Source organism: Balaenoptera ricei, chromosome 1, assembly GCF_028023285.1.
Source record: "Balaenoptera ricei isolate mBalRic1 chromosome 1, mBalRic1.hap2, whole genome shotgun sequence".
NCBI lineage: Eukaryota > Metazoa > Chordata > Mammalia > Artiodactyla > Balaenopteridae > Balaenoptera > Balaenoptera ricei.
Window position 1 is genome coordinate 163,092,043 of NC_082639.1, and position 26,467 is coordinate 163,118,509.

General features: G+C 36.0%; 1 protein-coding gene across 2 annotated transcripts in view; it reads left to right on the top strand.

The window, feature by feature from the left end:
• The window catches only part of EXO1 (exonuclease 1), a 43,538-nt gene extending 30,450 nt beyond the window's left edge, over window positions 1–13,088 (top strand). For both annotated transcript variants that reach the window (XM_059905120.1, XM_059905128.1), the window contains exons 10-13: window positions 1,781–2,339; window positions 5,943–6,044; window positions 9,664–9,857; window positions 12,905–13,088. In XM_059905120.1, coding sequence (XP_059761103.1) covers window positions 1,781–2,339; window positions 5,943–6,044; window positions 9,664–9,857; window positions 12,905–13,043 — 994 coding nt within the window. In that variant the 3' untranslated portion in view covers window positions 13,044–13,088. The remainder of the gene's footprint in view (window positions 1–1,780; window positions 2,340–5,942; window positions 6,045–9,663; window positions 9,858–12,904) is intronic.
• The last annotated feature ends 13,379 nt before the right edge of the window (window positions 13,089–26,467 follow it).

The following is a 26,467-nucleotide window of genomic DNA, read 5'->3' on the forward strand; positions in this document are numbered from 1 at the left end:
CTGAAGCTGTAAATAACTGCTTTATATAGCTTAGTTAGTTGTTTCGCTAAGAAATTGTTCAGAGGACGCATTAAGAAATGCTTGGAGAAATATTTTTTTCTGTATCAACTTCCTGTGAAATAATAATTGGGAGTAAATCTTTGGTGTATAGTTTTCTGATCTAGATTATAGAGCAATATCTAATAATAATTAGGTATTGTTAAATTAGTTTTCTTAGCTGATTTTCAAAGTTCTTTTATATGTTATTCCTCGCAACAGTATTATGAGATATTCAGGTCGGCGTTACTTTCTCTATTTTGGGCTAAGAAATTGAGACTCTCAGAGGTTAAGAAACTTTCCCGGAGTTGTATAGTTAGTATTAGTGATAGGAAAGATTCCTAGTCATAGTTGGCATGGTACCTTGAAAGGAGCACACAATCTTATAGGCCTGGACTTGAATTCTCACTCTATCATTTAATTAGTTGAGTGATCTTTCATATGCCATTCAACTTCCCTGAGCCTATTTTTTTAACTATAAAATATGGATGATCATATGCATAAGACTGTTTTAAGACTAGCGGAAGTTATATATATCAGACACCTGGCACAGTGCCCAGTCACTAATATATATGCCAGTGGTCATTCCCACCCCATTCTTTTTAATATAACATAACAGGAGGTATTAAATATGCAAAAGATTGTCTCCAATCTGTTTGCTTTTTGGAAGTCTGTTTTAAGTCTTATCTTTATTATATAGATACTTATCCTAGAATAATGCCTATTTATTTTCTCAGATCTAGAAATATAATTATCAGTTAAGTCACACCATAGGCTGTTTGGAAAGAAACAGCCGTGAACTAGGAGGGGTTCTGGGTTTTAATTCTGTTCTTTAGTTGATTAATTTTATAACCTTGGGCTCTGTTACTCTAACTTCTCTTACCTACGAAATAATACATAGAAAAATGTTTGGATATCATAGGGGTTATTGTTTGCTTAAAAGTGAATTATGTGATCAGATAAAGGAGCTGATGTTTCTTGCTCAGTGAAAAACCAAGTAAGACTTCTCCTTTTACGTGCTGCTTCCTTCCTGCCCTGTACCCACACACGTCAGCTAAGGATTTGATGTAAAGATAAGAGAGGATTTTTACTCTCCAGCATTTAGTAAATATTCTGTTTAATCATCTTGGATTTGAACTAATGCCTATTAATGAGGTAAATTCTCTTTAAGTTTCATAGTTAGCTGATCATACACTCTCGGATTTTCTTTTTAAACCTAAAAACACTCCTTGAATACATCCTTCCCAGTAATGATACTGATCTTTGTTTCATTTATATTGGAGTTTTTAAAAGTGATTTTTTTAAAGCTGCTACCCTGAATAAGTAATACCTCTTTAGTAATACAGAATTTAATAATTGATTTGAAAGTCTTAACCTCAATATTTAAATTAGTGTAGACGTTTATAGGGTATATAAAAAGCTTGGTAGATTAGTATACTACTACAAGTTCCCAGATGGCTTGCTACTACTAGGAGGTAAGCTAAGATGAGGGGTAAATGGCTAATTTATTTTGCTTTTACAAAATTAGAGACAATAGTTATAAAGTGTCCTTTCTGTTGCATATTTCTATATCTGTTCAAATATTTGAGTATCAGCCATGTGTAAAATCTATTTTGCCTTTATTTATGAAATTAATATATTTATGAGATTTTTTTTAAAAGAACCATTTTTCCATTATGAATCTTGTCACCTTTGTGAGAAAACTAAAACACTTCTGCATTCTTTCTGTTGTTTTTTCTGTTAGGTTTTTTTCCAATTCTCTGGATTCTGCTGACTGTATATCAAAGAAAGCAAGCAGCCAGTCTCTAGATGAAACTGCTGTCACAGATAAAGAAACCGATGTAAATGAATCAGATTGTCTAGATGGCAAGAAGTTGTTAGATATCAGTGTAGCACATAATTCAAGTGAGCATATTCCAGATGATGTGACTGTGATTGCTGAAGAGTCTCAGTCTTTTAAGGCCAGCAGATTCACGAGGACCATCTCACCACCCACCTTGGGTACACTAAGAAGTTGTTTCAGTTGGTCTGGAAGTCTTGGAGATTTTTCAAGGACACCAAGCCCCTCTCCAAGCACAGCATTGCAGCAGTTCCTTAGAAAGAGTGATTCTCCCATCTCTCTGCCTGAGAATAATGAGCCGTCTGATGTATCTCAGTTAAAGAGTGATGAGTCAAGTGATGAATCTCATCCCTTACATGAAGTGGATTGGTCTTCACAGTCTCAGGAAAGCATGGACTTATCACCACACAATTTAAATACATCAAAACTTTCTCAGCCTTCTAGTGAGGATTTAGATTCAGAGGTAAGTCACATTATGAAGCGTTTGTTTTCAAATTCATATGTAAGAGAAAATAGGGTGTTTATCAGACAATTGAGGAAATTTTGCCTACATTATGGAAATAATTGATTGTTTTAATTTTTCATTCTAGATCTTACTGTGTAGAAAGTTCATGTTTTATTCATCTGAAGGGCTTCTCTGTATTTTAGACTCTTATACATTTAATCTAACTATATTTCTTGAATCACTGTGTTCCATTGATAGGTGTCTCAAGTTGTGGAACACTTAAGACCTAAGCAGAATGATAAGCTTCATGAAAAGTTATTATAAATTTAATATTTAAATCCTTAATATACTCTTGAATTCAGACAACATTTGAAACCTTATAATGAAATGGCTCTGTTAATGGGATGGTGTTCGTCTTAAGTTTTAGTACTTCAGAAATACATTTTTTATTTACTCTTATTATTCTTTTTGTAATTCCCCTTTATGACAAAACAAAATAGTAATACAAGTGATTTTATGTTATTCTGTTTAAATTAATAAAAGCATCCTAGCCATTTTTTTTATTTGTAAAATATCTTTATCCTTATTTAAGTAACATCAAAGCTCCAGATAAGTACTGCTCATAAGACCCAGTGACATCATATTTTAAAATGACATGATGGCATAATAACATTCTTTAATCTGAGTTATCTTAAATTTACCAATTTAACATACTTCATTTTATGTTCACAACTACAGTTACCAAGTTGTAAGAACAATTACAGTCTTGGTAATATTTGATAGAACTTTGAGGTCTGATAATCCTGAATATTAAACATCTAATAAATCAGTATATCTTGTGTTTATGAAAAGGAAAGTATTTTATTCAAGTTCCTAAAGGAAACTTGAGTTGTATTGGACTCAAAGACAAAAGCCTAGTTACAACATGGAAGCAAATTGTTTTCATTTGGAGAAAGCAGAAATGAATTAATATATTCAAATCCAAAATCCATTCCATGTAGTGTTTTTTAAGTAAGAGTATGCCAAACCAAACCCTTGAGGCTTTTGCTTTTCTTTTCCCATTCACTCACTTTGCCTTCAGTTTATCCATACTGGTCTAGAAGACTGTTTCTTTTAATATGAGCCTCCATTTTAATGTCATCTTTTTCATTTTCCACATCTTACTGCATTTTTCTCATGGCACCATTCGGGTATCATCACAGTTGCTATTTCTTGAACATCTTTCTTTAAAAATCACCGTCTATTTGTGAGGATACTTTCAAGTCTGCTGAGCTCCTTTGGGGTGTTCTTGTTCCTTTTCCAGCAGACATCTTCCTGCTTTACTAACTTTGTAAAGCTTTTAACATGTTTTACTGAGAAACCTTACCAGCTCACAGCCTATGTGCTCATCATGCTGACAGAACTCTCTACACTTCTGTCTTCTGGGCTAACCATTTTTGTGATGATCAATTATAGAAACATAAATTCTCTCCTCTCAAAAACAAACAGACAAACTAAGAATCATTCATTAAGTCATCTCTTGCCACCAGATGTGGTAAATTCCTCTTTGGATAAATGAATTAATTGTCAAACAATTGAGACAATAGCAGGTAACATAAAGACTGTGTAATCTTTCTTTCATCAGAAAATGTTTTAGAGAGCCACAGTGCCACTGGGGCTTCATTTTGAGTATCAGGTTTTACTGTATGGTTCTGAAGAAAATGCATTGGAGACTTCCACTGGTGGTTCACTGTGAAAAGCAACAACCATGTATTCTATGTATATTGAGTTCATTAACCGTATTGGAGATTAATTAATTTTAGGATCTTACTCTTGATCTTTATTTTAAGAAATGATATAGCCCAGAGTCATCACTACTATGAGCAAGAAATGTTAGAGTTTGTAAGTTACAGTCCAAATTAATGGAGTATTTTTCACTTTTGGATTGTTTTAAATATATAATACTATGTAGAATCCCAAGATAAATATTAAAAAAAAAAAAAACCTCTTGAAAAATGCAGAAATATAAAGTCTTCTGAATTTGCATTCACTGTCCTTTTTTATTTGACTTTTGTGGGAATCCAGATTATTCTGTCTATAGAAAAGTCTTACATGATGGGATTGGGCTGTAGAGGGTAGGTCTTAAAGGTCTTTGCTGAAGGTAACTGTGCATTTGATACAGTGCTACTCTACTTCTTGAAAGTATATGCCTTTTTTCTCTTTAATGTTGAACATGTTACACAATTAAAAAGAGGTGTAGAACTATACTGGTTCAACCTTTTGTAGCTATAGTAATTTATGAAAACTATTAGCCAAGTTTACAAATGATGTTACAGCAGGAGACTTTTTTTTTTATTTAACAAGAGAACAAATCCACACTTTTATTTATTTACTTTCCAAAAAGTTTAAATCCTTGAAGGTGTACAGCATCACGTGGATTCTGTGTCCAATGGCTTTTGCAGGAAGATTGCTTCAAAATTTGGCATGAACCCCATGCCATTGTTTCCATGAGCACGAGTTATTTTTCCCTAGATTACTCTGCTTCTGTTGAGTTTGCCACCATGAGTTACAGTGTTGTTCTTTGCTTTGTACACATAAGCATACCTCTTGCATAGATAGAAGTCAGTTTCATCTCAAGCATAAACACCTTCAATTTTAAGAAGACCTGTGTACTCCCTCTGGTTCTGGAGACTCTGCTTCTAGGTTTTGTTTTGTTTTTATCTTTTTTACTTTGGGGCAATGTGGGATGCATGAAAATTTCAAGTATAGTCTTCCATTGTCTGGAGCAGTTGTAGATTCTGGATTATATCACAATATACCAGACACTGGGTTGGCTTTAACATTATGTGACACAGCTTGTGCCTTGCTCACAGTTTGGAAGGGGATACACAGAACATCCAGTACAAAGATGACCTTGAACATGGATTTTGTTATAGGATCCAGGTCCCCAACATTGCAAACTTGGGAGGAGGAATTGAGATCTATCATGTCAATATGGTTTAATCATGGCAGGAAAGACTCAGTGAAAATTACTCCTGTATGTTTGGACCTGAAGTGATTAAGAAATGAATCACTGCAGCCATCTGTCCATTAAAAAGGAGGACAGCAAATGCTTGGCATGTCTTTTTTTTTTTTTTCTCCCAGGACAGTGATCTCCATGTTGTGGGGTTTTTTTGTTTTGTTGAGATATAATTGTTTTACAATGTTGTATTAGTTTCTACTGTACAGCGAAGTGGAGTTCCCTGTGCTATACAGCAAGTTCTTATTAGTTATCTATTTTGTACATATTAGTGTATGTATGTCAATCCCAGTCTCCCAATTCATCCCACCACCACCCCGCACGCTTATAGTTTTCTTTTTTTTTTTTTTGCTTGTAACTTTCTAATTTATATTTTATACAGTTTACTTCTTCAGCTGGTTTTCTTTAGTGAAACTAGCAAACACCATTCTTTCCACATAAGATTAATTTTCTTTTATTCTATTTCATGCTTTTTATACTTTTTTCTTCTGATAAATTACATTTTATTTACACTGATTTTCTCAATTTACTTGTTTTATGTTTTGTTGAATATTGGTCAGTGGTCATAGAAATTTGATAGTAAAAATCTAAGTTTGCTTTATTTTTTCATCTCGGGGACCTAGGAATCTGATTGCAATTTTAAGTCACTTGATAATCAAGGTAATCAGAAATCCAAGCTACACTTATTTCATTTTTCGAAAAAAGACACGCTTTTAAGGAACAAGGTAAAACACTTAATTAAATTATTTTTAAATTTCAGAAGCAGCACATGCTTATTACCAGGCAATAAGAAATATAAGCAAAATTAAAAATCAAAATGCCTATATTCTTATTTACACAAAATGTCTACCTTCAAATCATCTAGAACTGTATTTGTGCATGATTTGTAGGTGTTTAAATTGTGAAACCTGCTATTTTTCTCTTACAGTATAAAGAACTTTTTCTATGTACTTACATAACATTAATTATAATGAATAAAATATGCCATCATATGGGTTTAGCTAATCTTCTTATGTTTGTCCTTTACCCTAAAAATTTTTGCTGTAGCAAACAGTAATGCAATGAAGATTTTGTTGGTATATATTTGAGTACTGTACACATTTTTGATTATTTCGTAGGGGTGAATTCTATGAAGTGTTATTACTGGTGCAAAGGCATGTATGGTTTAAAGCTTTGATGTATATTGCAAAAAGGCATTCTAGAAATTGGGTACCTGATAAGCCAAGCTTTTTTTTTTTATCAAAATATGTAAATATATGTGTGACTGCATAGTGAAAGCTCGTAAGTTAAAGCCTATTTTATATATTAAGTGTTCTTGCCTGTCAATATCAGAATACTAAATCCTGACTTAAAAATGGGCAAGGGACATGAACAGAAATCACAAAAGAAAAAGCACAAATGGCTGATTAACATATAAAAGCACATTCAACCTCATTAGTAATCAACGCAAATCAAAGTAATAAAATATAATTTCTTACCTCTCATTTTTCCAAAAAAGTTTTGAATTTACTCATTTTATAAGAGTATAGTGAGATGAATAATCACGTGTTTAGGAGAGTAAGAATTGCTGTGCCATTTCTGGAAAGCAAAAAGAGTTCAAATAATTTAACCCAGTAAGTGCATTCTAAAACTTGAGCCTAAGGAGATAATGAGAGTTTAAATACAAGAGCACTTATTCTTGCATTGGTTACAATAATGAAAAATTGGGGGAAAAAATCTAAATATCTAGAAATAAGAGAGTGAAATACATTAAATACGTTGTTGGTTTTAGCTCTTGACTGGTAGATATATAGGTGAATTTTTTTTCTTTGTTTTCTCATGTTCTTCTATAGTGAACATATATTATTTTTCTTATATTTATACAAGAAAACTATATTCATATATTCATATATAGTTATATGAATAGTAGTATATGAATAGTAGTATATGTAATAGTTAACATATATATAATATATATGTATAATATATAATATATATATAATATATATAACATATATATATAACATATATATAATGGTTATAGTATATATAATAGTTAACATATTATTTTCTTATGCGTATTTTTAAAAGCATAAAAACTTTACAAAAATTTTAAATAAATGGCCTGGCATATCTATTTGAAAGAAAGTCCCCATCTCATGCTATATAAATATAAACCTGAAAGATAATAAGGATATGAATGTAAAATATGTAAATATAAGATTCTTTTAAAAATCTTTAAGTGAGAAAGGCTTTGTCAAACAGATACTGTCTTGGAAACATGTCCATATTATTTTTGAATGAAAAGGGAAACCATGCTATTAAACAATATTAAACACAATAGCATGGTGTTTTTGTTTGCTTAAATGCTGGAAAAGACACACACGTGTGTATGTTTGTACAATCATGGTAAAAAGTCTGGAAAGATACTAAAATTATTCACAATGATAGGATTAGAGATGTAGAAAGTACTTTCTCAAAAGGAGTTATATTAAAGATGATGGTTTAATGTCCTCAAAAGGAGGACATTAAACCATCATCTTTTTATTATTTTTATTCTTTCTGTCAGATTTGCATTGTCAGTGTTTTAACTGTCACTTCTGTTTTGGTGACAACTCCCCAGATGAACCTTCCTTCTTGCTCCCTAGTATCCAAATTCAGGATCTAAAATCAAACTCATATGTTTTTAACCTCTAACCAGTACTTCTCAGAGCATCTTTATCAGTTATATAAAATTATAATATTTGTTCTTTGTCACTTAGTTTCAAAATCTTACGGTTGTCCTCTTTTTTTTTTTTTTAATTATGAGCATTCTTTTTCTTTTTTTTTTTTTCTAGAACTGTTTCCAGTTTTTTAAATTTATTTTTATCTGTGGCTGTGTTGGGTCTTCGTTTCTGTGCGAGGGCTTTCTCCAGTTGCGGCAAGCGGGGGCCACTCTTCATCGCGGTGCGCGGGCCTCTCACTGTCGCGGCCTCTCTTGTTGCGGAGCACGGGCTCCAGACGCGCAGGCTCAGTAGTTGTGGCTCACGGGCCTAGTTGCTCCGCGGCATGTGGGATCTTCCCAGACCAGGGCTCGAACCCGTGTCCCCTGCATTGGCAGGCAGATTCCCAACCACTGCGCCACCAGGGAAGCCCCGTCCTCTTTCTTTATAACCTCCAGTTGGATCCTTCTTTTTCAAGGGTTAAAGAAAAACAACCAAATAACTATACCTATCTAAATCCTGTTTCTTTCTTTGTCTTATTTCTTGATCTCCCTTTTCCCATCACCAACATCCTAATTCAAGATTTCATCTTTCATGTGTGAGTCCTTCCATTCTTTATACACCCTCTACTAGATTCATTAATTTTAAAGCCTTGTTTTATATTACCACACTCCTACTATCCAAAAAAAAACAGCAACAAAATTTTAATGGCTCCATATTTCACACAGCATAAAAATCAAGTCAGACAAAGACAAATATCATATAATATCACTTATTTGTGGAATCTAAAAAAAAAAAAATGATACAAATGAACTTATTTACAAATCAGAAATAGACTGACAGACATAGAAAACAAACTTATGGTTACCAAAGGGGATAGCGAGGGCAGGGGTGGGGAATAAAGTAGGAGTTGGGGATTAACATACCTACTACTATATATAAAATAAACAAACAACAAGGACCTACTGTATAGCACAGGGAACTATACTCAGTATCTTGTAATAACCTATAATGGAAAATAATCTGAAAAAGAATATATATATGATATATATGTATATATAAGTGAGTCACTTTGCTATACACTTGAAACTAACACAATGTTGTAAATTATACCTCAATTAAAAGAAACCAATGGATTCAACTTAAATGTCAGTAGAGATCTGTTTAAGTAAATTATGGCACATTTATACAATGGAAAAAACAGGCAACCTATTTAAAACAAAATTCAGTTCTACATGTGAAATGGAAAAATCTCCAAGATACATTGTTAAGTAAAATCAAGATATACTAGGCAAGAAAAACAAAGTACACGACATTTTGTAGTATGCTGCCAGGTGTGTGTGTGTGTGTGTGTGTGTGTGTGTGTGTGTGTGTGTGAATGAATTCAGTGGTTGTACAGGAAACTGGTAACAGTGACTGCCTAAAGGCAGTGAGGGAGTAAGGGAGACTCACTTTTCTGTCTGTTCTTTTATACTTTTGATTTAGTGCCAGGTACATGTATTACCTGGTGAAAATATTATGATAATTTTGTAGACGTTTATAAGCACACTTTTGCACATTGATTATAGGTTATTTTTTGTTCCAGTGTATAAATAATAGTTTGAAATTAAATAAAGGTAGTTGCTTTAACAGAATAGTATTAAAACAGGCATTTAATCTTCAGGTTCCTGGGCTGTATAAATCTAGTTCTGTGGACAATCTTTCTACAACCAAGATCAAACCTTTAGTACCTGCCAGAGTCAGTGGGCTGAGCAAGAAGCCATCAAGCATCCATAAGAGAAATCATCATAATGCCGAGAACAAGCCAGGATTGCAGATAAAAATCAATGAACTCTGGAAAAATTTTGTATTTAAAAAGTGAGTTATCTTGTAACTTATTCTAAAATGATAAATATTTTTTTTCTGTAATTTCAATCCCTGTCTCCTCTTTCTATTTTCATACGAATCAACTTCTTTTTCTCTTACCCTAAGAGAATTATTTTCCTCTAGTCCCTTTAACTGACTCTTTGTAAGAATATTTAACTTCAGTTTCTGTACCTTCTTTTAGTGAAAAGGTGGCAAACTAAAAACCTCAGTTCTCAATCTGGCTTTGGGGTCTCTCTGTTGTTAAGCAAATTACTTTTCCAGGCCTTAAGTGTCTTATTTTTCTTTCCTTCTAAATGTTGTTTTAGACATGGGAGTGGGAAGATAATGCTCTATGGTACTTCTGGATTTAAAGCAGTTTGTTTCCCTAAATTATCACATCTAAAATGGGAAGAATCAATGAGTTTATATGATGAATTAACCAGATTTCTAATGTATGTAGCAAACACTGTTTTAAGAGAATTGACCCTCTATATATCTACATTTTTTGAACCAAATTGCATCTGTTAGACAACAAAATTAGCCACAGAGTAGCATAGATTTATAATTAATTTATTTTCTTGTTCTTATTAAAGCAAATGTGCTAAGAATAAACACAAAGAGAAAGGGAGGGAGGGAAAGGGGGGAGGTGACTTACATGGGATGATAAGATTAAACCTTACCTAATAGAAATGTTATCACAATCAGATGAGATAGTATGAGTGGAAACACTTTGTAATAAGTGCTGGACAATTATGTTTTTACTTTACATTGTGTAAAGTCTAGATTAAGCCATATAGCAGCAGTTCTCAAACTTTTTTTTTAATATTTATTTATTTATTTATTTTGGCTGTGCCAGGTCTTAGTTGCGGCACACGGCATCTTTTTTAGTTGCAGCATGCGGGCCTCTTAGTTGGAACATGCGGGCTTCTTAGTTGCAGCATACAAACTCTTAGTTGCAGCATGCATGCGGGGTCTAGTTCCCTGAACAGGGATCAAACCTGGACCCCTGCATTGGGAGCACAGAGCCTTATCCACTGGACCACCAGGGAAGTCCAGTTCTCAAACTATTTGCCTTTAGGAATGCTTTTTAGTCTTAAAAATTATTGAGTGCCCAAAAGTACTTTGGTTTATGTGGGCTATATTTGTCAACATTTAACCATCTTAGGAATTAAAATGGGCATTTAAAAAATATTTATTTATTTTTAAATAACAGCAATCTCATTACATTTTAAAATTGATAGTATATTTTTACAAAAAAATAGCTATGTTTTTCAAAACAAAAAAAGTGAGAATGACATTGTTTATCTGCTTCTGTGTTTGATCTGTTATGAAATGTTGCTTTGGTTGAATTATATGAAGAAAATCTGTCCCCACATGTATTTGTAATTGGAAAATGCATTTTAGCATAATAGTATTTTTATTTAATTGTAATTTTTCTTCTTTTATTTTACACCAAAATTCAACAAGTGGTGGTTTCTTAAAAGTTAGTTGTAATGTAGAATATGAAACCATATAAATTGACTTTTTATACTCTGTGTAACATTACAGTCCACTGGTCCATATTGTACTTTGTGTGCATCTTTTACTCATGCATGATTTTATAACATTGGCATTGATTATTTGGAAAATGTGGGTTTATTGAGTTGGGCTTATCTTCCAATTGTTGACACATTTCATTATACAATATTTAAAAATCACAGTCTTATCAGCAAAGTCTTTAAGTACTGGGAAGCTGTCAAGTGACAGGTATCAGTTTTCCAAACTCCTAATTTTCACTTGAAAGCTTGAGTTTTGTCATTGGCAACAAATACTGTTAGGTTTTTTTCTTTGAAGTAACAAACAGTCTCTCTTTGTTCATTCTAGAGAAGCCCTTTGCCAAATACCTAAATTTGAATAACCATGGTGTCACACATACTTTTACTTGAGATAGCCATCGGACTTCATTATGTAACAAAAGTGACTTCTGTGTGTTTCTCAGTTTGTCACAGAATGTTAAGAAGTTGAGAGGGTTGAGATTTAATAAAATTTATGATTTTTACTACCTCATCAAGAATGTTCTTGAGACTGACTTTTGTTTTAATACTATTAGTATTTCTTAAACAGTTTGGTGCTACTGTCTTGATTCATCCTAAGTTGCCAACAGCGTTACTCAGTTCTGCTTTTGGATTATCAGTATAAATGTCAGCATGCTAAGAAAGGCAGATAAAGTCTAAATATTATTATGAAAATAGTTTAGATCTTACAAACCCCCTGAAAGTGTCTTGGGAATTTTTAGGCATCTGTGGATCATACTTTGAGAACTGCTACTAGAGGGAAATTAAGGGTGCAACAGTATTCTTAAATGCCTTTTAGAAAAATAAAACTTAATTACTCCTGTTGAATTTTTGTTGACAGGACATAGAACCAGTTTTGTTATCTTCATAATAGGATTAATTTTTATAGACATAGAACTTCCTTCCAAAAGTTGGGAGAAGGGGAGGAGTAAAAAGATAAGGCTTAAACATTTGTTTATGCTTCACTCATGCTGGTCCTCAGCCAGATTTGAGAAGGGTTCTAGAGAGAAAAGAACTAAAGTTTGTTTATTGGAACCATTCTGCCTTAGCTAGTATATATTTAGTAGTGGCTTGGCACCTACCTTGAAAGGTGATTTAGAAAGCAGGCATGGGTACTAAGGAGCAAAACTCAAATTTTTTTTTTTTTAATTTATTTGTTTATTTATTTATGGCTGTGTTGGGTCTTCGTTTCTGTGCAAGAGCTTTCTCTAGTTGCGGCAAGTGGGGGCCACTCTTCATCGCGGTGCGCGGGCCTCTCACTATCGCGGCCTCTGCAAAACTCAAATTTTATTGGGCATACTCAGAGGAGAACCTGAATGTATCATATAATAAATTGAGACAAATTATACAGTAGAGAGTCTTATCCTCTTTATATACCTCTATTTTGTCCAGGTAGATTATTTTCTAATAAACACTACCCTATAAATTCATTTTATTATATAAATTCATTTTATTATATTAATAACACTACCCAATAAATTCATTTTATTATATTATCTTTTGCAGAGATTCTGAAAAGCTTCCTTCTTGTAAGAAGCCAGATCCCCTGTCTCCAGTCAAAGATAACATCCAACTAACTCCAGAAGAAGAGGATATATTTAACAATTCTGACTGTATGCGTGTTCAGAGAGCAATATTCCAATAAACACAGGCAGCTGGGAGGCTATTGCCTGCAAGAGAATCTCTATCAATTTCATGTCCTGTTTGAGAATGAAGCAGTTATCAGTATGAAAGATTTGTTCTTAGATCTATGCTACTTATTTTTAAATAGAGTACATTTTGTATATTAACTATATAACTTTTTGTTCAGCTTTTTATATTTTCATAAGAAACTAACTAGAGAAATAATTTTGGTTTTGATAGGTTTTCGAAGTTTTAATGTTAATTGAGCAAGTCCCTTGGAACTTACAAAAATCTACTCTAAAGATTTCTGTAATGTTGTCAAGTACAAGGATGGTAAATGGAAAACCACAATTCTGTGGTCATTTTATACTAGAGGAAATTACTGTGTTTCTTCAAGCTATAGTTTTTTCACCTGCCTTTCCTGTCTGTCTTTCAGGGTTGAATTGGAAATACAGTTGCTGGGATGGGAGGGGTAGTTGGAAGGGTTAAAGATCATTGCATAAATGGGGCAGTGCTCTGTTTTCCCTGAAGAGTTTGGTTGGGTTACAGATTGACAGTAAAAGAAAATTGGTTTCAGCATCATATGAAAGGAACTACTTCTTATATAATTAATATTCTTAAACTTCAAAATAACCTGTTTCTCTTATGTGTCTTTTTTGAAGTGTGGGCTAAAAATTCCTTAACGTATATTTAAAACTAGTGTCCTAGGTGCAATGTAAAATACTAAAGCTGCAGAGTCTGTGATGTGTACATACTCTTCAAAGAAATAGATTCTTGGAAAGAAAACCAGCTATGCAAGTGAAGATCTGAAGTAAGGAAGTGAAGTAAGTGACAATCTGACAGGAAGTAAAGGAATTGTAAAAGTGTCTGAGATATAGAGGATAAAGGAAAGGGATCCAGAGCATTTTAATTTTTAAATGAGACTTAGTAGAGGAGGTCAGAGTGGAACAAAAAACATAACATTGTAAGAAACAGCATAAAAATGTTAAAAGACAAAAATTAAAAAAAAAATCTGGAAAAGACCAAATACAAAGAACAAAAGCAAATTTGAACTTTCTGTGAATGTTTCCTGTTATAGAACAAATTAAGAAAGGGAAGATGGCAGCAGTGCTGCAGTTTGTCAATCTCCGAACCGCTGCATAACAGCAACTGGATAGCAAAGTCAAAATACTAATGAACAACATTACAACAAATTTAGATGGCATCATATACTTAAATCCTGAAATATAAGTGGGTGAAGACAAGCTACCAAAAGCCACAAGACCACAAAGTGGTACTGGCATCTATCTGGGAGAAGTAGAGGATGGCAATAGGGCATCTAATGGACCTGAGAACAGAACTTATATAGAATGATTGTTGAAACACATAGCAGGCCAAGTTGCAAACAGCCATTTGAAACTGGGAGAGGCTTTGAGCATTCCAGTGGTGAGCGAGTGCAGGAGACCTGCAGTTATGTCTGAATGAATGAAGCAATGTAGTCCATATGAACTTTTGAAATGATTTGCCATATTTGTCAAGGCTCCACAGAAGAGAAACTGCTGGCTGTAAAACCAAAATTGAGCAGGAGAGTGACAACAGACACAAAGGAAGATAAGGTTAAATACAGTGAAGGGAGGAATTGTTGACCAAGAAATCTCAGCAGAATACTGTTTTTGTTTTTGAACACTGAAAACAAAAACAAAAACGAAAAAACCAACAACAACAACAAAACAGCTGAGGTTTGAGAAGCTCCCATGACCCATGCCTCCTCAAAGTTAAAGAAAATTATTTTTACTTAAAAAGAAACCACAGAAAAGTTTTTAGATCAATCCCTTACAAAATTGATTTAAACGAGTCAAGAGCAGAATAACATCTTTACAAATAATGAAAATCTACCAGAAAGGTCCCCAGAGCAGATCAAAACCAGTCTATTTCAAAATGTGCTAGAAGTTATTAAGAAAATAGTGTAGGATACGAAGGAAATTTAGAATTGGAAAAACTCAGAAGAAAAAAAAAGATAAGCTCAGGAAAGGATTAGAAAAAAATTTTGGAAATTAAGCCTAAACTAGAAGGAACACAAGCAAATAAACATACAGATAGATGATGCCTTAAAAGAAATAGGTAAAAATCAAAACAAAATGGAAAAAAACACTTTAAAAGATTAGGAAGTGACAGATGTTGAAGATGAGGCAGAAGGTCCAATATACAGATAATAGGAGTCTCTGAAGAAAAACACCCCTATTTTCAGAAAACTTTGTTAATTTTTAAAAGATTTGAAACAATATTTTTTAAATGCACTATTATACCCAAGATTATTGATCCAAAACTGCCAACACCAAGTCATAAGTGACAACAAGTTACTTTAAAGAAAGGAAAAATCCTCTGGGTAGGCAAGAACAGCAAGTGACATGGAAGAAAAAAAAAAGATGATCATCAGACTTTTCCACAATTATTCTTTATACCTGAAGAAAATGGAGTAACATGTTAAAGATACTCAAGGGAAAATGTAAGCAAAGGCTTTTATGTTCAACAAAATCGACTTTCAATTATAAAGGGCACAAACTTATCCATCGAACAAGAATTTGGAAAATACTGCTCGCTAAGCTCTTCCTGAGGAATCAGAAAATAACTAAAATAGAGAAATAGCACCATAAAGGTTGGTGGTGACCATCAAACATAGTGACTTGTACAATTAAAAATTTGAGAGCTAAAAGGGAGAGTATGATATGCAATGGCTGTATGTCCAGATGACACAGGTAGTACAACTACAGAGGAGAGACCATATGCAAAACATTTTGTTTAGCTCATAGTAGTAGTCTGATATTGTTATTTTAGGACCATTGTGTATATAATGTGGGATAGAATAAATGAATATTTATGGGATATTCTAATTCATCCCCAATTTTCTTGAGAACCAGGATTCTTAATGTTTAGAGAAAGGAGATACAGATAAAATACAGAACAGGTTAATTTTTTTTAAATGTAGTTATAAACTTGGGTTGGGAGTACTGATAGAGACTTATGAATGTATATAGACACACACACTATATATATACATGTATATACATGTATATACACACTGAAGAGACCCAGAAAAAAATTAACCAATCCAGTACCAATGAGCATCTCTATCACTCAGCTTGTAGTCTTAAAATACCATTTTTCACCAAAAGAAATGAGAGCTTCTTGGAAAAATAGTCTGGAAAGGAAGTGTAAAAGACAAGCCTGGGATATCTTGTTGAAACAGAAGCCTTTACTGACGACTAATGTAATTTCAAAATGATTAAGGAGACACCTGAAGAGACCCCCACTGTCCAAACATGGGAGAATTTGATCTTGAAAAGATAATAATTGTTTACTGGATCCCATCATAAACATATTTTTAAAGAATTGGTCACCTTCAGAGGATGATGGAATATCAATTCATTATCTTGAATATGGGAAAATAAAAGGAGAAATATCAGGCATTTTCCCTGTCTGTACTGTACCAATGGGTAATAAAACAAGATAAATCTCTTTACTGTTCTAATAATGAAAAAGAGATAATATCACCATTTTGCAACCCCCAGTGGATTAATGGATTTAGGCTTTGAGCATCAGCTGCTATTAACATCATAACTAGATATTTTATGTCTCATAATGAAAGAACTCAGCATCCTCTGTAGTCTTGCCAAGGGATTGGAGATGAGTCTGATCATTCCTCTGGATCCAGCTGCCGAATTGCAGGAAATACAGAGGACAGAGGAACATGTGGGACTGCAACATGAGTGTGCAATTAGCAAAATCCAGTCTGCAAGGAACTGCAGGTTAAATGCCCTTGGATTCTCAACAGATAAATTGTAAGGAAAGGGATGGAGAGGAAAATTCCATATTAAAAAAAGGACAGAACTAAACTAGATTATTTAGGGATGCACATTCTGGTGATTAAACAATAGAGAAATATAAAGAAGTGATAAGTATAAAATTTAGGGTGGTGGTTACAGGGGGTGGGGTGGTTGGACATTGATATTAAAACAAAGCATGTGGAACAGATTCTGGGAATTGCTGGCAAAGTTTTATTTCCTGGGTGGTGTATTTTATGACAGAGTTTGCTTATAATATAACTTACCAGGCTATCCATATCATAAAGTAAAATGTTAGCCTTATAATTTATTAAGCCATTTACTTGTTTTGTGTGGTCTTTCATATTTTCTGTTTTACAGTAATTTTTTAATAGTATTAGTATTCCATCAAATTGAAGACATAATTGATTGTAAGATGCATCATTATTTTATGTACCATTGGAAAAAAACTCCATCAACTTTAAGGTACACACTATTCTCAAAAATGTTAAAGCGTGTACCTTAGGATAGAGGAACTGCAGCAATTCGATGCCACATATCCTGTCCCTCATGCACAAAATCAAGCAACTATCCTTATTTCCCAAAGTTAACTCTGGACAGTTGGCACCAGACAGCCTCTGATCCTGAAAGACATGAAGCACAGCTGTGGGAAAGGTGAGGTTCAATGCTGAAAAGAAGGGGTAAAGTGAAAATAAACTGAGCAGTATGATTCCCAGTCCCATTTCCCTATGTAGTTCCCATTCTCTCTTCTTTTGGGATTCCAATTGCACATGTTAGACTGCTCAAAATTGTCCCACAGCTCTTAGTGCTGTTATGATTACTTTCTACTCTGTTTTTGTTTTTCAGTTTGGGTAATTGTTATGAACCCATTTTCTAGTTAACCAATTCTTGAGCTTTTTGTTGTTATTTCTAGCATTTCTGATTTACAGTTTCCATTTCTCTACTGACATTCCCCCAATCTGCTCATGCACATATTATCCATATTTTACACAAGGCATATTACCTATAGTTATTTTAAATACCTTTTCTGGTGTTTCTAATATCTGGGTCATCTCTGAGTCTGGTTCTGTATCTTATGTCTTGACATTGTTTTCCTTTTCCTTGTTTTGTGTGTGTGTGTGTGTGTGTGTGTGTGTCATTTTTTGATTGATTTGCATGCCATATGTTGATATAGAACAGTAGGGACTGAAGTACATGATATGCCTGGAAATGGGCATGCCTCTTCCATTAGGGGTTAGAGTGTGACATTGTAAACTCTCGTCAGGAGTTTAACTGGTTTGGGTTTGTTATTGCTATGACAAGTGCACCACTGACTTCAAATTCCTCTAGTGTGGTGCTAGCGTTTTTCGTTTTGTTTGTTTTTCAGTGTTCCTGCTCTATCCTCAGTTTTTAGCCTTCCTCATGCACTTGTGCCTCATAAGGGTTCTGTCTCCAACCCCTCGCCCCTCTGCAGCAATAGACTGTTGTTGCTTGTTACTTGTTGCTTGTTTAATGACTAGATGCAGGCTGAGGGTAATGTAAAACTATGTCAATTATACTTGACTTTACAATCCACTACAGAAAGTGTTATCCACCTTTGTTTCTCAACCCCCAGCAAGTTCCTGGCAATATGGTCAGCATCCCACATTCTTATTAAATGACTTACGGCTACCAGGCACTGTATATTGTATAGCACCTGAAGTCTCTCTAAACACAATGTCAGTGTTTGACACTTGTTGACTCATGGTTTAGGGGAGGCAGAAGAATAACTGAATTCCAGATAGGGATCAGAAGATTTGATTTATAATTCTGACTTGCCAAAAACTCGAAGTGACCTTGGGTAAACCACTGAACCTTTGTTGTCTTCTTTTTTCTCACAGGACAAACATGAGGGGTTGACCTCTAGCTCAGAAATTACAACTCCAAAATTCTGTGAACCAAACAGTAAATTCTTTGATTTATGAGTAACTATTTAAAGACTGTTCCAAAAGCTCCACAAGAGGGCAGCTCCTCCACATTGCTTAAGGTCTGAAGAGAATTCCACACGCTTTTAAGTCTATTTAAAAACTCACCCTAGTATACAATGTTTTACTTATTTCTTTTAATTTTACAAGTAGGGCACAAAATATATTGTTATAAAAATTCCAACATTACAGACCAACTTCAAGTCTCTTGATTAATACCCCCAATCCTAATCTTCCCTATTGTCCGATTGGTGGGTATTTTATTTTTTATGAAGTTTTGTTTTCTGTGACTTCTTTTATTTTTAATTTATTTATCTATTTATTTTTATATATCAAGACCTTTTATTTTTTAAATATCTTTATTGGAGTATAATTGCTTTACAATGTTATGTTAGTTTCTGCTTTACAACAAAATGAATCAGCTATATGTATACATATATCCCCATATCCCCTCCCTCTAGAGCCTCCCTCCCACCCTCCCTATCCCACCCCTCTAGGTGGTCACAAAGCACCGAGCTGATCTCCCTGTGCTATGCAGCAGCTTCCCACTAGCCATCCATTTTACATTTGGTAATGTATATATGTCAATGCTACCCTCTCACTTTGTCTGAGCTTCCCCTTCCCCCTCTGTGTCCTCAAGTCCATTCTCTACGTCTGCATCTTTATTCCTGCCCTGCCACTAGGTTCGTCAGTGCTGTTTTTTTTAGATTCCATATATGTGTTAGCATACGGTATTTGTTTTTCTCTTTCTGACTTACTTTGCTCTTCATGACAGACTCTAGGTCCATCCACCTCATTACAAATAACTCAGTTTCATTATTTTTTATGGCTGAGTAATATTCCATTGTATATATGTGCCATATCTTCTTTATCCATTCAACTGTCAATGGACATTTAGGTTGCTTCTATGTCCTGGCTATTGTAAATAGTGCTGCAATGAACATTGTGGTACATGTATGTTTTTGAATTATGGTTTTCTTAGGGTATATGCCCAGTAGTGGGATTGCTGGGTCTGTGACTTCTTTAAAACATAGTTTCTGAAACTAACTTTTTTTAATCCACATAGGATTTGAACATCTCTTCCTGTTAATATACATAGATTAGTTTACCATTAATTACTCTCTTTAACTTCATAAAATACATGCCATAATTTACTTATTTCTTAATATTTAGATAATGTTTTCAGTATTTAAATAATATTGCCTCAAATATTTCAATACTGCATTTTGGAAAAAAGTGAAGAACCTCTTGGTTTCATGGTAATTAAGATTTTAAAGCTAATTTATTAAACCAAAATGAGAATGTTTTAGTAATTTTATTAGCCACAAAAATATATAAAGTCAGTTTACAGAAAAGGGGCTAGAAGAGGGAGAAACACTTGACAGCCTTCCTTGGAAGGTTTACTCCATTTCAAGATATAAATCATTCTGGGTACCATTCCTGTTAGGGTGTTTCACAGGTGTATTTTTGTCTTAGATAAGATTAGACCTAGGCAACAAATGGCCCAATTAATGCAGAACAGAGACAAGAAAGAAATGTTCAAGTGTGACCACTCAGTGAGGGTAGGTTCTGTGTCTTGGTTACCTCTATATCTTCTACACTTTGAAGGAAATGTTTGATGGGAATGAGCCAGAGCCATTTATATGTCATGTACACAAGAAAAGTTAAATATACACGTGCTTGGTCGTATTAGTTGGATATGAGTTGTACCTATAGCAAATATTCCCAGAGAAATAGATATCTCTTCTTTGGGACCTTTTTAGAATTTGGAACCTGACTGTGCTTGAATGGGGTGTATGAAATGAAGATAGATAAGAGGCAGTTGGGATGAGGAGGATGCTTTCTGTGACCAAAGCTTAGAGAAAGGGATGCACAGAATATGTTTGCAGAAAAGTGAAACTAGCTTAACCAGACCATTCTAAAAATGGAGGTTTCTTAGGAGGCCACAGGGCCAATGGCCAGGTGTCTTCAGGAATACATTACAATAAATAATGAGGTGCAGAAAGCAAGAATTTGCCTAGGATCTTAGAAAAATGGGCTTGCAACTCCCTCTGTGGCTGATTCCATCAAGGCCTGCCACCTTCCCCAACCTGGTTTCCAAATTGTGTTCCAAACCCATATTAGGCTTATTTTCCCCTTTCTACTTTCCTATGTTCAAGGAATGCTTTGATGTCAGAACAGCTTTTTTTCCATAAGACACAAACACCTGCAATGTTGACTCATGAAAGGAGACCAAGGAATATGACAGTGGATTTTTGGGGCTGTGGGGCAGGACTTTAAATCATTTACCCTGACATCCAAAGGACCTGAAGGCAGCCTACTCACCTTTGTTCTGGGATGCCATCTTTTGATTTCTGAAGTGACCATCTATGATGGTGTTTGGGGAGTAAGGAAGAAATAGTCTTTGCATTCGGGGGGATAGAGGGTGCATTCTTCATTTTGATCTGAACTTTGAAGATCTATACAGTGAGGTGACAGGCTGGCTATTTAAGAACTGCTGGGACGAGGAGGCTGCTAGACAAATGTTTCAGAAAATATTTCCCCTAAGGCCACAAGATTTTCTACTCCCAAGTTTTTAATTTAAAATTCCAGAACACATTAGGAGCATGGTTTTTGTGTTGTTCAAATCCCACCAGCTGTGCAATCCAGAGCATGTTATTCTGTTTCTCTGAGCTTCAGTTCTCTTTTTTCAGAAGAAATAATTGAGAAAATACAGGTAGTGATTAGCAAGCACAGTGTCAAACACAATAAGTTTGCTTCCTCCCTATTCCAATGAAGGATAATAGTGATGATGAAGACATTCGTGATGTTGACAAGCCAAGTCGGTTGTCCAGAGTGACCTTGTCTTTTTCATAGACTGTGTTACCCCTCTGATCCTCAGGCTATTCATCAATCAAATGGTGAAAACATTAATTTATGCTTATTGAGTTGTATATATAAGCCATTGTTCTAAGTGTTTGCATATATTAACTAATTCATTTGATGCTCACAGTCCCACAAGGTAGATATTAGTTTTATTTTTATTTTACGCACAGGGTAACTGAGGCAGAGAAAGAGGTTTATCAATTGGCACAAGGTCATACAGCTAGTAGGTGATAGATACAGAGTTCAGCCCCAAGTGGTATAACTCCCAGAGCACACTTTTCTTGTGGAATATTAAAATATAAAATTAATAAAGAACATAGGAGTTGCTTGGAATATAATCATTGTGGTGGAAAAAGTAGTGATTATGTTAGACGCCTCTCTATAGCTAGGGTCGTATGATTAATGTTCATCAATGGAAGGTGAATGAACACTCAATAGGTACCACCTTAAGCACTTTAAGTCTGAGAAGGCTAAGTGTAAGTGTGTCTTTTCCACCTATTTTTCTCATCTGACCTTGTGGAAACAAAGGACTTTGAGATGACAGAATTGCAAGTGTAAAGCAGCCTACGCACCTGAATTTCTTCTGAACAGTGCCAGACGGGGAGCCTCCTACATGTACTGGACTGTAATGTGGGTGAGAATGAACCTTTTTATGTTTAGCTATTAAATTTAGGGGTATATTTCTTACTGCATAGCCTATCCTAACTATAGAACCATTTAATGGTAATAATGATTACTTTTCTCAAATAAAATATAAGTAGCTATGAAAGGAAAATATTATAAAGTTAATATGAAATATGTAGGATTCTTTCTTCTTGAGCAATAGAAAAGACATTTTGAAAGCCCAGAGCTTAAGGGATTGGTTAGATGATATTGGGTGGAGATGGGGAGGAAGGGGGAGTTCAAGAAAGGGAAGAGAAAATGGTCCCAAGGCAATCATGTCTTTGTGGAAGACTGTCAGACCATAACTGGATTCTAGTACCTCAAGTCATTGCCCCAACTTACTCCACTGGGCCTGTGTAGGGTCGGGGAAGGATGCTGTCCATGGAGGAGTGGCTCTAGGTTCTGGAGGCCTTCTAAGACACCCTTCTAACTACTGAGGCCAAGTTCCGTCTCCTGCCTCTGGACTAAAGGACTCAGAGTGAGTCCAGCAACTAGTTTCCTAGGCAGGGAAAAGTGAAATTAAGAAAAAAAAAAAAAAAAGGAGAAGTTTTTAAGTAGTTATGTAAAAAGCAGAATAACCTACTTTTCTTTCTGTCCCTCAACAAACCTGGAGAACGTTTGGTCACTTTTCTCTATGTCATCATCATTAGGCTGAAGAATTTTTAACGTCCACTGTCCTGCATGGAATAGAACCAGGGATGACCCTGGTACCTACCTTCAGAGACAGCGGAGAAGATCCAAATGGTCCTATTTATTCTCAGAACATGGATGGTTCTGAATAATACAGAGGGACCACTGTGCTCCTGGATGTGAGGTAAGGAGGTGGTCAGCATCAAATGGGGAAGCTGAATCACTAAAATCATAATTAATGCATAAAAGAAGCACGATGGTGTGGAACACCCTGGTCTGAGAACAAGGAGAACTGGGTCTGTCTCTGTCCATTTGACCCTAGGCCAGTGAGTCAATTACCATGGATCTCAGTTCCATCATCTTTTAAATGCAAGATCCTGAGTATGAAAATAAGTGTTCTACACACATTCCTAGACCTACACACATTTACCTAGACCATGTAAAAAATATGACAAAATATGTTGGTAAGCTGCAGAGTACAATACTACTTTGATACACACCTGGATTTTAACTCTGGCTTTACATCTTTTTATCTGGACAAATTACTCAACCTTTCTGGAATACCTATTTCTTACTGTGAAAAATAGCAGCATAGGGACTTCCCTAGTGGCGCAGTGGTTGAGAATCTGCCTGCCAATGCAGGGGACACGGGTTCGAGCCCTCGTCTGGGAAGATCCCACATGCCGCAGAGCAGCTGGGCCCGTGAGCCAAAATTACTGAGCCTGCACGTCTGGAGCCTGTGCTCTGCAACAAGAGAGGCCGCGATAGTGAGAGGCCCGTGCACCGCGATGAAGAGTGGCCCCCGCTTGCCACAACTAGAGAAAGCCCTTGCACAGAAATGAAGACCCAACACAGACATAAAAATTAATTAATTAATTAATTAATTTTAAAAATAAAATAGCAGCATATTTCAGGGTAAGGTGAATTGATCTTCAGCTTGCTTCATTACTATAGTAATAAAATGTCCTCACACAAGACTGTTTCTATCCATAACTCCTTAGCTCACAGGACCATTTATATTGAGGACCAATGCTCTACATTGTAAATCTTAATTTCTCTAGCAAAGACAAATTTTTAAATGGCAGTGAGCGAAGTGACTTTCTTTAACCAGAAGAAGGTGGCTGTTCTATTTCCATTCTCAGAACTGACCTGCTCCTGCCCAGAGAGGGGGAATGGGGAAAGGGAGGGTTGGAGAAGGCTGATGTCACACAGCCCTACATAAAAGCCTCCTTTGGGATCCTGCAGGGAGTTTGGAAGCAGCTGGAAGAATGAGTTAGGTCCTGGTTGTGAGATTTTTTTTTTTTTTAATCACACACAGACACAGCTGTTGAGCAAAATGCAGACTCCACAGAAAAGCCCAAGCCTCAGAACTTTCAAGCAGAGAAAGAGCTTAGGTAAAGTTCTCAGAATAGCTGGGTTTTGGCCCTTGAGACAGGGAGAGAAGAAGATACAGACTTCTGTTACATGCTGATGTGTTCATTTAATCTTAAATGTTCACAGCAACCAGAAGAGAGGAAGTTGCTGGAATCCGAGTGAAGTTCCCTGGCAAGATCCCGGTAAGACATTTAACTCCTCAGGGGACGCCTGTGATATCCTGTTCTTTGAGAAAACAAAACCCAGGGAGAGACCTTCAAGATGGCAGAATTGTAAGAAGTGGAGATCACCTTCCTCCCCACAAATACATCAGAAATACATCCACATGTGGAACAACTCCTACAGAACACCTACTGAATGCTGGCAGAAGACCTCAGACTTCCCAAAAGGCAAGAAACTCCCCACATACCTGGGTAGGGCAAAAGAAAAAAGAAAAAACAGAGACAAAAGAATAGGGACGGGACCTGCACCAGTGGGAGGGAGCTGTGAAGGAGGAAAGGTTTCCACACACTAGGAAGCCCCTTCGCAGGCGGAGACTGCGGGTGGAGTGGAGGGAAGCTTCGGAGTCACGGAGGAGAGCACAGCCACAGGGGTGCGGAGGGCAAAGTGGAGAGATTCCCGCACAGAGGATCAGTGCCGACCAGCACTCACCAGCCCAAGAGGCTTGTCTGCTCACCCGCCGGGGCAGGTAAGGACTGGAGCTGAGGCTCAGGCTTCATAAGTCAGATCCCAGGGAGAGGACTGGTGTTGGCAGTGTGAACACAGCCTGAAGGGGGCTAGTGCACCACAGCTAGCCAGGAGGGAGTCCAGGGAAAAAGTCTGGAACTGCCTAAGAAGCAAGAGACCATTGTTTCGGGGTGCGCGAGGAGAGGGGATTCAGAGCACCGCCTAAACGAGCTCCAGAGACAGGTGTGAGCCGCCGCTATCAGTGCAGACCCCAGAGACGGGCATGAAACGCTAAGCCTGCTGCTGCAGCCACCAAGAAGCCTGTGTGCGAGCACAGGTCACTCTCCACACCTCCCCTCCCGGGAGCCTGTGCAGCCTGCCACTGCCAGGGTCCCGTGATCCAGGGACAACTTCCCCGGGAGAACACACGGTGCACCTCAGGCTATTGCAATGTCAGGCTGGCCTCTGCCACTGCAGGCTCGCCCCGCATCCATACCCCTCCCACCCCCCAGCCTGAGTGAGCCAGAGCCCCCTAATCAGCTGCTACTTTAATCCCGTCCTGTCTGAAGAAAGAACAGACGCCCTCAGGTGACCTACACGCAGAGGCAGGGCCAAATCCAAAGCTGAACCCCAGCAGCTGTGCGAACAAAGAAGGGAAAGGGAAATTTCTCCCAGCAGCCTCAGGAGCAGTGGATTAAAGCTCCACAATCAACTTGATGTATCCAGCATCACTGGAACACCTGAATAGACAATGAATCATCCCAAAATTGAGATGGTGGACTTTGGGGGCAACAATATATATTTTTTCCTTTTCTCTTTTTGTGAGTATGTGTATGCTTCTTTGTGTGATTTTGTGTGTATAGCTTTGCTTTCACCATTTGTCCTAGGATGCTGTCTGTCTGTTTTTTGTTTTTTGTTTCTTTTAGTATAGTTTTTAGTGCTTGTTATCATTGGTGGATTTGTTTTTTGTTTTTTGTTTTCTAAACGTCTTTATTGGAGTATAATTGCTTTACAATGGTGTGTTAGTTTCTGCTTTATAACAAAGTGACTCAGCTATACATATACATATATCCCCATATCCCTTCCCTTTTGCATCTCCCTCCCTCCAACCCCTCTAGGTGGTCAAAAAGCACCGAGCTGATCTCCCTGTGCTATGTGGCTGCTTCCCACTAGCTATCAATTTTATATTTGGTAGGGTATATATGTCCATGCCACTCTCTCACTTTCTCCCAGCTTACCCATCCCCCTCCCTATATCCTCAAGTCCATTCTCTACGTCTGTGTCTTTATTCCTGTCCAGTCCCTAGGATCTTCAGAAAATTATTTATTTATTTATTTATTTATTTTTTAGATTCCATATATATGTGTTAGCATACGGTATTTGTTTTTCTCTTTCTGACTTACTTCACTCTGTATGACAGACTCTAGGTCCATCCACCTCACTACAAATAACTCATTTTTGTTTCTTTTTATGGCTGAGTAATA